The 12,284-nt window shown below is 36.6% G+C and overlaps 1 protein-coding gene across 3 annotated transcripts in view; it reads left to right on the forward strand.

Moving 5' to 3' along the window:
* The window catches only part of Cast (calpastatin), a 101,146-nt gene that overhangs the window by 82,212 nt on the left and 6,650 nt on the right, over nt 1-12,284 (forward strand). For all 3 annotated transcript variants that reach the window (XM_026783683.1, XM_013349692.1, XM_013349693.1), the window contains 4 exons: nt 6,484-6,582; nt 8,949-9,053; nt 10,697-10,789; nt 11,977-12,012. In XM_026783683.1, coding sequence (XP_026639484.1) covers nt 6,484-6,582; nt 8,949-9,053; nt 10,697-10,789; nt 11,977-12,012 — 333 coding nt within the window. The remainder of the gene's footprint in view (nt 1-6,483; nt 6,583-8,948; nt 9,054-10,696; nt 10,790-11,976; nt 12,013-12,284) is intronic.

The raw sequence follows: 12,284 nt of genomic DNA on the forward strand, positions 1-12,284 counted from the left end.
TCCCTCCCTTCCTTCCTTCCTTCCTTCCTTCCTTCCTTCCTTCCTTCCTTCCTTCCTTCCTTCCTTTCTCTCTTTCATTCTCTATTCCTTCCTTTCTTTCTCTAGTTTTTTTGAGCCAGGGTTTATGTGTAGACCTTGGAACTGTAATACTGAACTGTGTCACCCCCCTCTCTGAGACACGTCTAAGCAGATTTGAGATAAGGCAATTTACTTTTTAAAATGTTCTTTTAGAAAGTTAACATTGTAAGTATAAAAATTATAGTTAACGAAATAGAAATAACTAAATTTGGTAAATATCAAATAACAGGTTAGAAAATCATTTGGTACACTGTTACAAACTCTAGTGACAAAGTCTCATATATTGGCTTATAAAATTCAAATAGAATGGAATAACTACTGTACATACCATCCTTATTGGTCATCATAAAATAGAACAGAAATTATAGGGAAAGTAGAATTTTTAAAATGTTCTCCAAATAATACTAAAATTAAGAAATAAATTCAGAATACACTACTGATAATAAAACAACATAAAATTAAATTAAAAAAATAGTCAATGAAGTATTCATGTATTTCCCACCATTTGTCTTTAAAAATAAAACAAGGTAAATTTGATGAATCTGATATCTGTGGAATTTTAATTTCCCAAAGTAATAGTATGGACAGTAGGAAGTTTGAGCACTGAACACATGGCACAGAGCCACGGCCTCATTTCTAACTGAGCAGAAGCTGTTCCTTTGGAAACCACAGGTGGTTTGTAAAATACTAACAAGTGTACATGTATGTCAGAGATAAATTCTGTTTTTATATTTCAAAGCCAATTATTAGTTGGTTCTTATAAATATCAAATCTTTAAAAAGTACTGGTGAGTATAATAGAGGAAAACAACACAGAAACCTCAAATTTAATGTAAAATTTAAATTTGATGTAACAGAAAGATGTAACAAGCAGTACAAGAGTTAAACTGATTTGGGGAAAAATTGCACATAAAAATTTAAAAAAAATTCTAGACAAAAATACAATCAGTACAATTCATAACATTTAAACAAAAGCAAAACTAAAGATAAAGGGAGAACTGCTCACACATTCCTTCCACTAGACGTAAAGGGCTTGTTCTTCTAAACGTCACTGTCTATGTGGTCCCTCTGTGACATTAGTATGTCCTGCGAAGGAGCACGTTCTGCAACGTTGCTTCTTACAAACAATCATTGTCACTTTAAAAATCTTATCAAGTATGACAGTGTCAGTCAGTAAAGGTCACTTTAGTTGACAGGTAAAAAAGTATTGGCATGCACTATAACAATCATTAAAGTCATTATTTGCAAAATCTTAGATATTCATTGGCAAGGAAATTGGCAATATAGCATAGTAATATAGCCACTATCAATAATAAAGTAGCTATGTTCATATGGAAAGATTTATTTATAGGCCAGGTTTGGTGGTGTATGTCTCTAATCCCAGAAAGAGGCAGGTGGATGTCTGTGAGTTCAAGGCTAGTCTGGTGGACATAGTAAGATCCTGTCTCAAAAACTGCCACAAGGCTGGAGAGTTTTTCAGTGGTTAAGGTCTTTTAACCACTTGCTCTTGCAGAGGACCCAGGTTTAATTCTCAGCACCTACATGGTGACTCACAACTGTCTGTAACTATAGGGAAGGTATATGATGCCCACTTCTTTGCTTCACAGGCACCAGGAATATATATGGTGTATATATCTACATGCAGATAAAACATTCATATACATGGAATAAATAAATTTTGAAAACAAAACTATATATTTGATATTTAACATATATTCATGCTTTAAATAAAAACCTTGAAAGAGAGGCAATCCGTTTTGTTCACTGCCAAGAACAAAATGTTGAATAATTTGAAATAAGAGACTTTTCTAAAATTATAAAACTTTGATTTCTGTTAAAGGGAAAATCATTAGCAACAAATGTAAAGTAATTGACAAACATTCATAAGGAATGCCTGCATATTCCATAAACAGTGGGTATGACTGTTTGTATAAAAGACATATATGATATCATGTATGCTAGCTTCATGTTAAAAACAAATCAATAAATTTTATTAATAAGAAATTCTAAACTTACATAAAAAGCACAAAATAAAAAATGAATATAAAAAAAGGCACAGAAATAGAAATATGTTTATCTAAGATGCGTTCATTGTTCTCAATAAGTAATGACTATTCTCTTGTACAGTTAATAAATTATTTTGTCATTAAAATGTCACTACGGTACCTTCTATAACTGAGTAAAATTATTCTAAAATGTATTAGAAAAGTTAATTTATAAAAATATGAAACCATAAGTATTTTTAAATGTTTTAGGTGTTATTAACCCATTAAACATTTGGGGCTTTAGTACAGTAATGGTAAGTAAAAACTATAGTCCAAAAATTAACTTACAGCAGAGTGCACAGGAGTAAAATAAGAAATCAGTGTAGATGAGGAATGTAGCATACTAAAGGGAACCAGGGATAATTTGTTGCACATAGTGTAGATGAGGAATGTAGCGTACTAAAGGGAACCAGGGATAATTTGTTGTACATAATGTAGATGAGGAATGTAGCGTAGTAAAGGGAACCAGGATAATTTGTTGCACATCATTCAGAAGAAACCACCTCTGCCGGTTTAAGGCATATAGCGCAGTGTGCCTTTGGCAATTATCAGAAGTGAACACATAATATAAAAGTTTAATTATGGCAATAGCAAACAGGACTATGTCCATCGTTTTCAGCAGTATGTATTCTTATTAGAATGTGCCAGTGCTGTGGATTTTTTAAGACTCATTTATTTAAAAAATGAAGTAAATATTTCTTAATGGTATAAGAAAGTATTTTGAAATTTTAACATAAGAAATGATAAATATTTGCAGAGATAGCTTAAACATCACTTAAAATTACATAATTTATAAATATATTTTGGCATTGTACTTTACTCTATTAATATATGCAGATTTTCCAGTCTTTTATATCAGTTAAAAATAAGTTTAAAAAATTCTCTTACATGGAATTCCTCTCATCAATGACTGTAATACCGAATATCACAATTTTTAAAGATCTAACTCTGTCTATCTGGAACTTCAGATATGAGACTGTGTTCCATCTTCTAACCTCCAAAGCCCTCCTCAATTTGGCACCTCCAGACCTCTGTCCATCTAAGGGAAATGGTCTCTAAGCTACTCCAGGATGCTAGCTTCATAACTTTGATAGGTCTTTTCCCATTGGCACTTCCCATTACGTCTTGCCTTTGATCTTGAATTCATTTGAACAGAAGTTAAACTGCAAAAAAGATTTTTTAAACACTCCCAAAAGACATGTCTATAACTTATATACAGCATAATTTAAAAATAATTTATTTTTTTAATAACCCAGTGTCCAACAAGAAACACATAAATAAGCCACAGAACTCTGAATAGATTGTTGGATGGCATTTAGAGTAACAAATGTGAAATAGAAAGAGGAAATCATTGGCTGGACAGATGTCTCAGTGGTTAAGAAAACATACAGGTTTTTTTATTATATATTTTTATTTTTTAAAATTTCATTTTACATTCCAAACACAGTTTTTCACCATCCCTTCTTCCTCCCCCCTTCACCTCTCCACCTGAACACCCCCATCCACTTCTCTCAATGGGTAAGGGCTCCCATGGGGAGTCAACAAAGTCTGGTACATTATGTTGGGCCAGAACCAAGACCCTCCCCCCTGCATTAAGGCCAAGAATGGCATCCCATCATAGGGAATGTCCTCCAACAGGCTAGCTTGTGTACAAAGGATAGATTCTGGTCCCACTGCCAGGGGCCTCTCAGATAAGCTTCACCACTGTATCCCACATATAGAGGGCCAAGTTTGGTCCTATGAAGGCTCCACAGCTGTGGGTCTAGAGTTAATGAGTTTTCAAGAACTTGATAGAGCTGTCTCTGTAGATTTCTCCATCATGATCTTGACCACTCTTGCTCCGCTCTTTGACTGGATTCCTGAAGCTCAGCCTGGTGCTTGGTTGTGGATCTCAGCATCTGGTTCCATCAGTTACTGAATGAAGACTCTATGATGATAGTTGGGGTATTCACCTATCTGATTACAGGGGAAGGCCAGTTCAGGCACCCTCTCCATACTGGTAGGAGTCTTTAACTGGAGTCATCCTTGCAGATTCTTGGGAATTGCCCTGGCCTGGTTTTTCCCTAACCCCATAGTGACTCTCTCTATCAAGATCTCTTTTCATTGCTCTCCTACTCTGTCCCTCTCCCTGCTCAACCACCCCATTCTCTCGTGTTCTCATCTCCCACCCCCTTCCATTTACTGCCCCCCACCCCTAGTTTTCAATTTCCTCTAATTCCCCTTCGCAGGGCAATTCATGTGTGTCTCCTAGGGTCATCCTTGTTCCCTAGCTTCTCTGGGGCTGTGGACTGTAGTCTGGTTATCCTTGGTTTTACACCTAATATCCACTTATGAGTGAGTACATACCATGTTTATCTTTCTGAGTCTGGATTACCTCACTCAGGATGGTTTTTTCTAGTTCCATCAATTTGCCTGCAAATTTCATGATGTCATTGTTTTTGACAGCTGAGTAATATTCCATTATGTAAACGTATCACGGTTTCTTCATACATTGTTCAATTGAGGGACATGTAGGTTGTTTCCAGGTTCTGGCTATTATAAATAATGTTCCTATGAATATTGTTGAGCAAGTGTCCTTGTGGTATGATTGAGAATCCTTTAGGTATATGTCCAGCAGTGGTATTGCTGGGTATTGAGGTAGGTTGATTCCCAGTTTTCTGAGAAACCACCATACTGATTTCCAAAGTGGTGGTATAAGTTTGCACTCCCACCAGCAGTGGAGGAGTGTCCCACTGACTCCACATCCTCTCCAACATAAGCTGTCCTCAGTAGTTTTGATCTTAGCCATTCTGATGGGTGTAAGATGGTATCTCAGAGTCATTTTGATTTGCATTTCCCTGATGATTAAGGATGTTGAGCAATTCCTTAAATGTCTTTTAGCCATCTGAGATTTTGCTGAGAATTCTGTGTAGCTCTAAACCCCATTTTTAATTGGATTATTTTGTATTGTGATGTCTAGTTTCTTGAGTTCTTTATGTATTTGGGAGATCAGCCTTCTGACAGATGTGGGGGAAAAATCTTTGCCCATTCTCTAGGCTGTCTTTTTGTCTTATTTACCATGTCCTTTGCCTTACCCCAAAAACAATACCCAGACACTCCTACAGCTGATAAACACCTTCAATAATGTGGCGGGATACAAGACTAACTAAAAAAAAAAAATTCAATGCCCTTCCTATATAAAAATGATAAACAGACTGAGAAAGAAATTGGAGAAATATCACCCTTTATAATATCCACAAGTGTAAAACATCTTGGGGTAACACTAACCAAACAAGTGAAAAACCTGTATGACAAGAACTTTAAATCTCTAAAGAAAGAAATTTAAGAAGATATCAGAAAATGGAAAGATCTTCCATACACTTGGATAGGTAGGATCAACATTAAAAAAATAGCAATCTCACCAAAAGCAATCTAAAGGTTCAGTGCAGTCCCCATTAAAATCACAACACAATTCTTCACAGACCTTGAAAGAACAATATTCGATTTTATATGGAAAAACAAAAACCCAGAATAGCTAAAACAATCCTGTCCTGAGGGACTTCCGGAGGCATCACCATACCTGACTTCAAGCTCTACTATAGAGCTATAGTGATAAAAAAACATCTTGATATTAGCATAAAAACAGACATGTGGATCAATGAAATAGAATCAAAGACACTGACATTAATCCACACACCTATGAACACCCTATTTTTGACAAAGAAGCCAAAATGGTACAATGGAAAAAGGAAAGCATCTTTAACAAATGGTGCTGGTGTAACTGGATGTCAATGTGTAGAAGAATGCAAATAGATCCAAATTGATCACCATGTGCAAAACTCAAGTCCAAATGGATCAAGGACCTCAATATAAATAGAAGAGAAAGTGGGATGTAGCCTTGAACTCAGTGGCACAGGAGACCACTTCCTAAATATAACCCCAGTAGCAAAGACACTGAGAGCAATAACCAATAAATGGGATTTCCTAAAAGAGCACATACTGTTCTGTCAGAGGACCCAAATTCAGTTCCCAGCACCCACAAAATGCCTCACAACCTTATGTAACTAACTACAGCTCCAGGAGACCTAAGGACCACTTATGACTTTCATGGACAACTGTATTCATATACACATACAGCCTTATAGATACACATACTTACATGTAATTAATAATAAAAATAGATCTAAGAATATAAAAATGAAAAATTGTAAAAATACTATAGAAGTGGAAATGAAAAAATAGTGATTTAAAGATTGCTACAAGGCATGCATTTGAATAAAGGGACTAAGCAACCAAGCAGTTTTAAGAGTTGTATTTTAAATGAAGATATCATGGCCATAATATTATATGTAACATGTTAATAATAATGTTTTTAATAAAAGGACTTTGATGATGCCAAGCTTTCTGCTGCCATTTCTGAAGTAGTTTCCCAGACTCCTGCTCCTAGCACCCATGCAACAGCCCCACTACCTGACACTGAGGTAAGTAAATTACCTTTCTTGGGAAATATTTCTAAAGCAGCAACAAGAAAGAAAATAAAGCACCTGTCTAACACAATTGTATAGGAAAAATTATTAGAAAGATCTGGCACCTTGTATTACAGAAAGACTTAGATGATTGGTGTTTTTGAGAAACAACATGTTCTCTCTCTCTCTCTCTCTCTCTCTCTCTCTCTCTCTCTCTCTCTGTCTCACATACTCTCTCTCATTCATATATATGAATATATATGTGCATATATAATACAGATAGATATGGATAGAGGAGGGTCTATCTATCATCTATCATCTATCTATCTATCTATCTATCTATCTATCTATCTATCTATCTAATTACTAGATTAAAACATGCCCCTAGTTTTTCTGAAAACTGATTTCCTTTGTCTTTCCTGGCCTATTCTGTAAGTTACTACCCATCATTTGATCCCATTTATTGTATGAAATTTCTGAGCATTTGAGCTATTCTGAAAAAAAAAAGACAAGTGTGTCATGGAATTGCATTGTTCTTACACCATTTCAAAAGTGAAAATTTGTCCTTTTTATATCAGCATTAGAAAATTCACAGCATTAATATTGCTTTAATTGTGTTGAGTCAGCTCAAGATCATCTGAAAATATCCAGAGAGAGCTGACAAAGTCCAGACTAATCGTAGGTAGCTCCACCATTTACAGCTGTGTTCCTGGACTCTAACGGAAATCAGTTGCTTAAAACAAGCAAAATACTCCCTTCCATGTGTTTAGTCTACATGACTAAAAGGTGCAGCAGAAAGAATCAGTGAATCAGCCCCTCTCATCACTGCAGTTCTTTTCTCAATCCAGATGTAAGCCTCTGCCTTTCAGGATATTTTTACAGGGGTTCCTTTCCTTTGCTTTCCCATTAGAGAATCATGTATATGTGTTTAGGATGTCAGTAAAACTAAGTAAAAATGTTTATTTTAATGAATTATATGTGAACGTCAGAGTTAACTATATTATTATAATTCTTGCAAATTTTCTTTGCTGTGTCAGGCAATCTTTCAGAAAAAATTACATATGTGCAGAGTATCCTGAGAAAAGTTTTCAAAAAGCTTTGTGCCTAAATCACCCTTGCAGGAAAACCTTCTTGAGAAGAACCTAGCAAAGTATAAACATGACTGAGAATGGCAGGAAAAAATTCACCATGCTTTCAGTCCAAGGACCTGGCTTTTCACTCACTCCTTAGCAATGTGTTTTAAGCAACTAGCTTAGCTTCCCTGTGCTTGCTTACTTCTAAATTATACTGATGCGTTAGTTACCCGGAGGATAACACTTATTTGCTGGGGAACAAATGTATGGGATAATGTATGATGGCCCATTTTCAAAATAATTACAGAACAACGCAGGACACATCACAGCAGGGTGCTTGTAAAATATAGACATTAAAACATTTTTAATTGGATCTATATGGACATAAAGTAAATTCATATAGATATAGACAGCCAATATTTTACACCACTTATGTTAAGAATAGTTTTAAAGGGTTCGTAGAACTTCACTATAATAACAATGCCTTCTTTACCTAACTGAGTGTCAGCATACATTCCTCTCAGCCGTGGGACTTGTAGGTGTCACTCACTTTTCCCAGCTGAGAAAACTCAGGTTTGGGAGATGAATTGCCTTACGAATTGTGCAGTAGACAATCTAAAATGAAATGTTGTTTTAGTTAGCTCAAACTGTGTTGATCTGGTGGTTTTCTTCCCCTAGAGTACCTTCCATTAATTTCTTCAGTTTAACTATGATGGGCCTCCTGCAGGTAAAGAAAGAGATTCTCCACTAGTTCCAAAGCTCTCTGGATTCTTTTAGGAACTCACATAATGTGTCAGAGGCATGTTTTCACTCAGTAACATAAACCGAACTTCTGTGGGGTTTGTGCTCCAACAAATGGCAGAATAATGGTACTGAGTTTTATGGCTTTACTTTGTCATTTTCCTCCCCCACCTGATCTTAGAGTAACCACAAAACAAAGACATATTTATGTTCCACTGAAAATCTGCTTGCTAGCCATCCGACTACAACAGTGGGTTAAAAAGGAAAGTGATTTGTTTGTTTATGGAACCTCTAGGTAAGATTTAGGTCACTTATGTGGGTGCAGCCCTTGATATTTCTACCAAAAGACTTCTTTAACCTGGTGGTATTTCTTTGAGGCATCTGGGTAGAGAAGGCAGATGCTCTCACTGCTCTTTGTCTCTTCCAGCATCAGCATATTCTGTGCTCTGACACTGTCTATCCCTGTGACTTACTCCTAGATGTCTATAATAAAATGGTAAGGTTCCTGGGTGATTTCCCTGAACAGTTTGCCAACTTATAACTAATTCAGAATTATTTACTCTTTAGCATGGAGACAAAGAACTCAATGACGCATTGGATGAACTCTCTGACAGTCTTGGGCAAAGACAGCCTGACCCAGATGAGAACAAACCAGTAGATGATAAAGTAAAGGTAAAAGATATTTTCCCACCCCACCCCCACAGACTCTGGCATTGTCTGGAGGTGGTTAGCAGCTGGGCCATTTCATCTAATTTTCCTGTTTTTTGGTGTAGGTTGTATTTTTTTCTCACTGAAAATTATATTTTCAGTGCACATTGCATAACAGGAAACATTCCTGTTTCCAAATTTAATTTTAAAATGAAAGCACAGCTATGTTTTAATGTTTTTCTCTTCCAATATTTTTTCCTGGTCTTATTTGGGAATAACAGCATATTACTCAAAGGCATATACTTGTTGAGTGGCTACACTTTGTATTTGTAATGGCAGAGATCACACACAGCACAGGCTTCCCCTGCACCTCTTTTGCAAGCATAACTGAATCTGAATTCAAACTGTATATAAAAACTTATACTCTGCAGAGCTATGTCTAGATGGTCACAATAAACTAACTGAACTATATTCAATGTGTATAAACATTTATATTTAGAATTCAATATTTAACAAGCCATTTCAACTGACTTGATCATATTTTAGAATGAAAAAATAGCTGGAGTTAGCTCAGTAGGTAAAGTGCTTGCCACACAAGCCTTACAGCGTGAGTTCAAATCCTTAGTCATTTAGTGTGATTGTTTATAATTCCAGCCCATACACAGAGATCAAAGGCACAGATAGTAGATCTGTCTGTCAGCAGCTAGTAGGCCACCTAGCCTGGCATATGCATAGCAAAAACAATAGACCCTATATCAAACAAAGTGGAAATTGAGGAATGACATTCAAGATTGTTTTTCAACCTCTATATGCATGCTATGGCATGCACATGCCTGTGCACGCACGCACACACACACACACACACACACAAATCACACACACATGCATGCACACACACACACAAATCACACACACAAAAATAATAAAATGAAATTATAAAGGAGGTAACTTTCTAAGCATCTGAAAGAAACAATGTCCCAAAGACAGGACATTATCATTTGCATTCTCTCATCATTGTATGAATATTGAGATTAACTTTACCTATATTTTAAAAACTATATTGTAATGTTGCAAAGAGATTAAGCTGTACTTGAAAAAATCTGTGATAGAGACCAGGAGATGTCACAGGTGGGGGTTGTTAGTTTTCGGGTATCTATACTGGCCTGCTCTTGGGTTTTTGACGAAATAAATTCTTATCTACAGCCACTGAGAATACACCCTGTGCACATTTGCTATGTTCCCTTTTAAAAGGCGAGCCTTACCCACTTCCTGTTTCTTTCTCTCCCTTTCTATCTTTCTCTTCTTCCACTCTTGTCCCCAGGTACTGGTCTCTGCCACCCTCTCTGCCCCTTCTCTCTTCTTTTCCAATAAATGTGCTATGTGAGCCTTGTTGCAAGGCATGACTTCTCTTCATGGCATTTTTAAATATATTACAACGTTGGTTTCCTGACCAGGAATCGAACCCATAGCACGGCAGTGATAGTAATGAGTCCTAGCCACTAGACCACTGATATGGGCATATTCACATTTTCAGAAGCTCTTGTTTACAGTCCATTTTGTTGCTTTGTTTAAGTTTTGCTTCAGGAAAATACAATAGCTGTAGTGTCTGCACTTTGAATTGTGAAGAAAGAAATGAACATCCTTTTTTTCCTCTTCAATGTTTATAGGAAAAAATTAAAGCAGAACATAAAGAGAAACTGGGAGAAAGAGATGACACCATCCCACCTGAGTACAGGCATCTTCTGGACAATGATGGGCAGGTAAATTAAGGCGCACAGTCTAGATCATGCCACTGCTCTCACTTCACTCTTACAGCGCATAAAAACACATCATGACAGTACTTTCACTGTCTCTTCAGAGGTGATAAGCAGGGTTTCTACCTTCTGCTGTATCTTCTTAAAATAGTCCTATTATTCATGTTCTGAGCCCTGATGTTGAGTTGTACTTCTTGGCTCTTGATAATGATTCCAAGAATATATAGGTAAGAGTTACTTTTTCAAGAACGGTCTCTAAAAATGACCGAAGCAATGCGATGTCATAGGAAGCAGTCTGTGTGTAAAGGAACCAGAGGAGGGGCAGTGGTGAGCAAACTGAGAGGGCAAATAAACAAGACTCCCCCACACTTTGTCCTCTCTTTTCCCACAGGATCTCTAAACTTTTGTTTTTTTAAGCCCAATTTGACTGCCTCTCCTTTTCTGTTTGGGGACTGATGAATCATCCTTCTCAGGCCTGCTCATCAAATGGAGCAAGGGAGTCCAGGTGCCATCTGTATGCTCTGAAATCTCAGTGGGGAAGCCTTTCTTGACCAAAGTCTTAGTATTTGCTGGAATAGGACTCCTTCATTTTGCTTGCATTAAGTATTCCTGGAAATTCTGTATCCTGCTCTCATTCACCCTCCCCCGTGTTGATATTACCATCATTGGAAGTGTTTCATTTAGTGCCCTTGCTTTACGATGGATAAAAGCTCTATATGTTAGTGGTACTTATAATCCTGTCTGAAAATAGTCTTCAGATCTTTGAAGATACAATTAGCATCAGGTTTGGTGCAGACCTTTAGTCAGGTATTTGGAAGGCTGAAGAGGAAGCATTAGAAGTTGAAGACAAGCCAAGGCAATTTAGTGTTTTTTAAAAAAGCAAAACAACAGCAATAAACAATAATAAAAACAAAAGAGGGCAAGGCATGTAGCTCATATAGCTCAAGTGGATATAAATTTTGTTATCTGGTGGCAAACAATTTCTACATAATCTCTGTGCCACTTCCAGAATCAAATCCTTGTATCCCCATGGCTACTGAAAGGGCTGTGAAGGTAAAGATCTGGGAGAGATCTGGGTTAGGTGCTAAGGTTATCAATTCTGTACAGTCCTTGAATTCTAAACATACTGTCTATGACTAAGGGAGCCTGTACAAAGAGATTGTGGTTAACCGAAAGTCTTCCTTATTTTTAAGGACAAACCAGAGAAGCCACCTACAAAGAAATCAAAGGTAATACCATGATGTATACTTTCATTGTTTTTCATATAGGTGTGGCCTTTTTTTTTAAGCTTTAAAGAAGCTAAACATTATTAAATATTTTTGTCCTGTGACAATGTGTGCAGATAGGCCTATATTACTAACTCCAATTTATTTCTCACAAGAGCTGTTTAAAAATAGTACCAGCTTTCTGGGTGAGGAAACTTGTAGTAAAGAGTGTAAGATGGACCTAGCATAGTGGTACATGCTTATAATCCCAACTCTGGATAAGGGACATGGAAAAA

The sequence above is a fragment of the Microtus ochrogaster genome, chromosome 19, assembly GCF_000317375.1.
Source record: "Microtus ochrogaster isolate Prairie Vole_2 chromosome 19, MicOch1.0, whole genome shotgun sequence".
Classification (NCBI taxonomy): Eukaryota; Metazoa; Chordata; class Mammalia; order Rodentia; family Cricetidae; genus Microtus; species Microtus ochrogaster.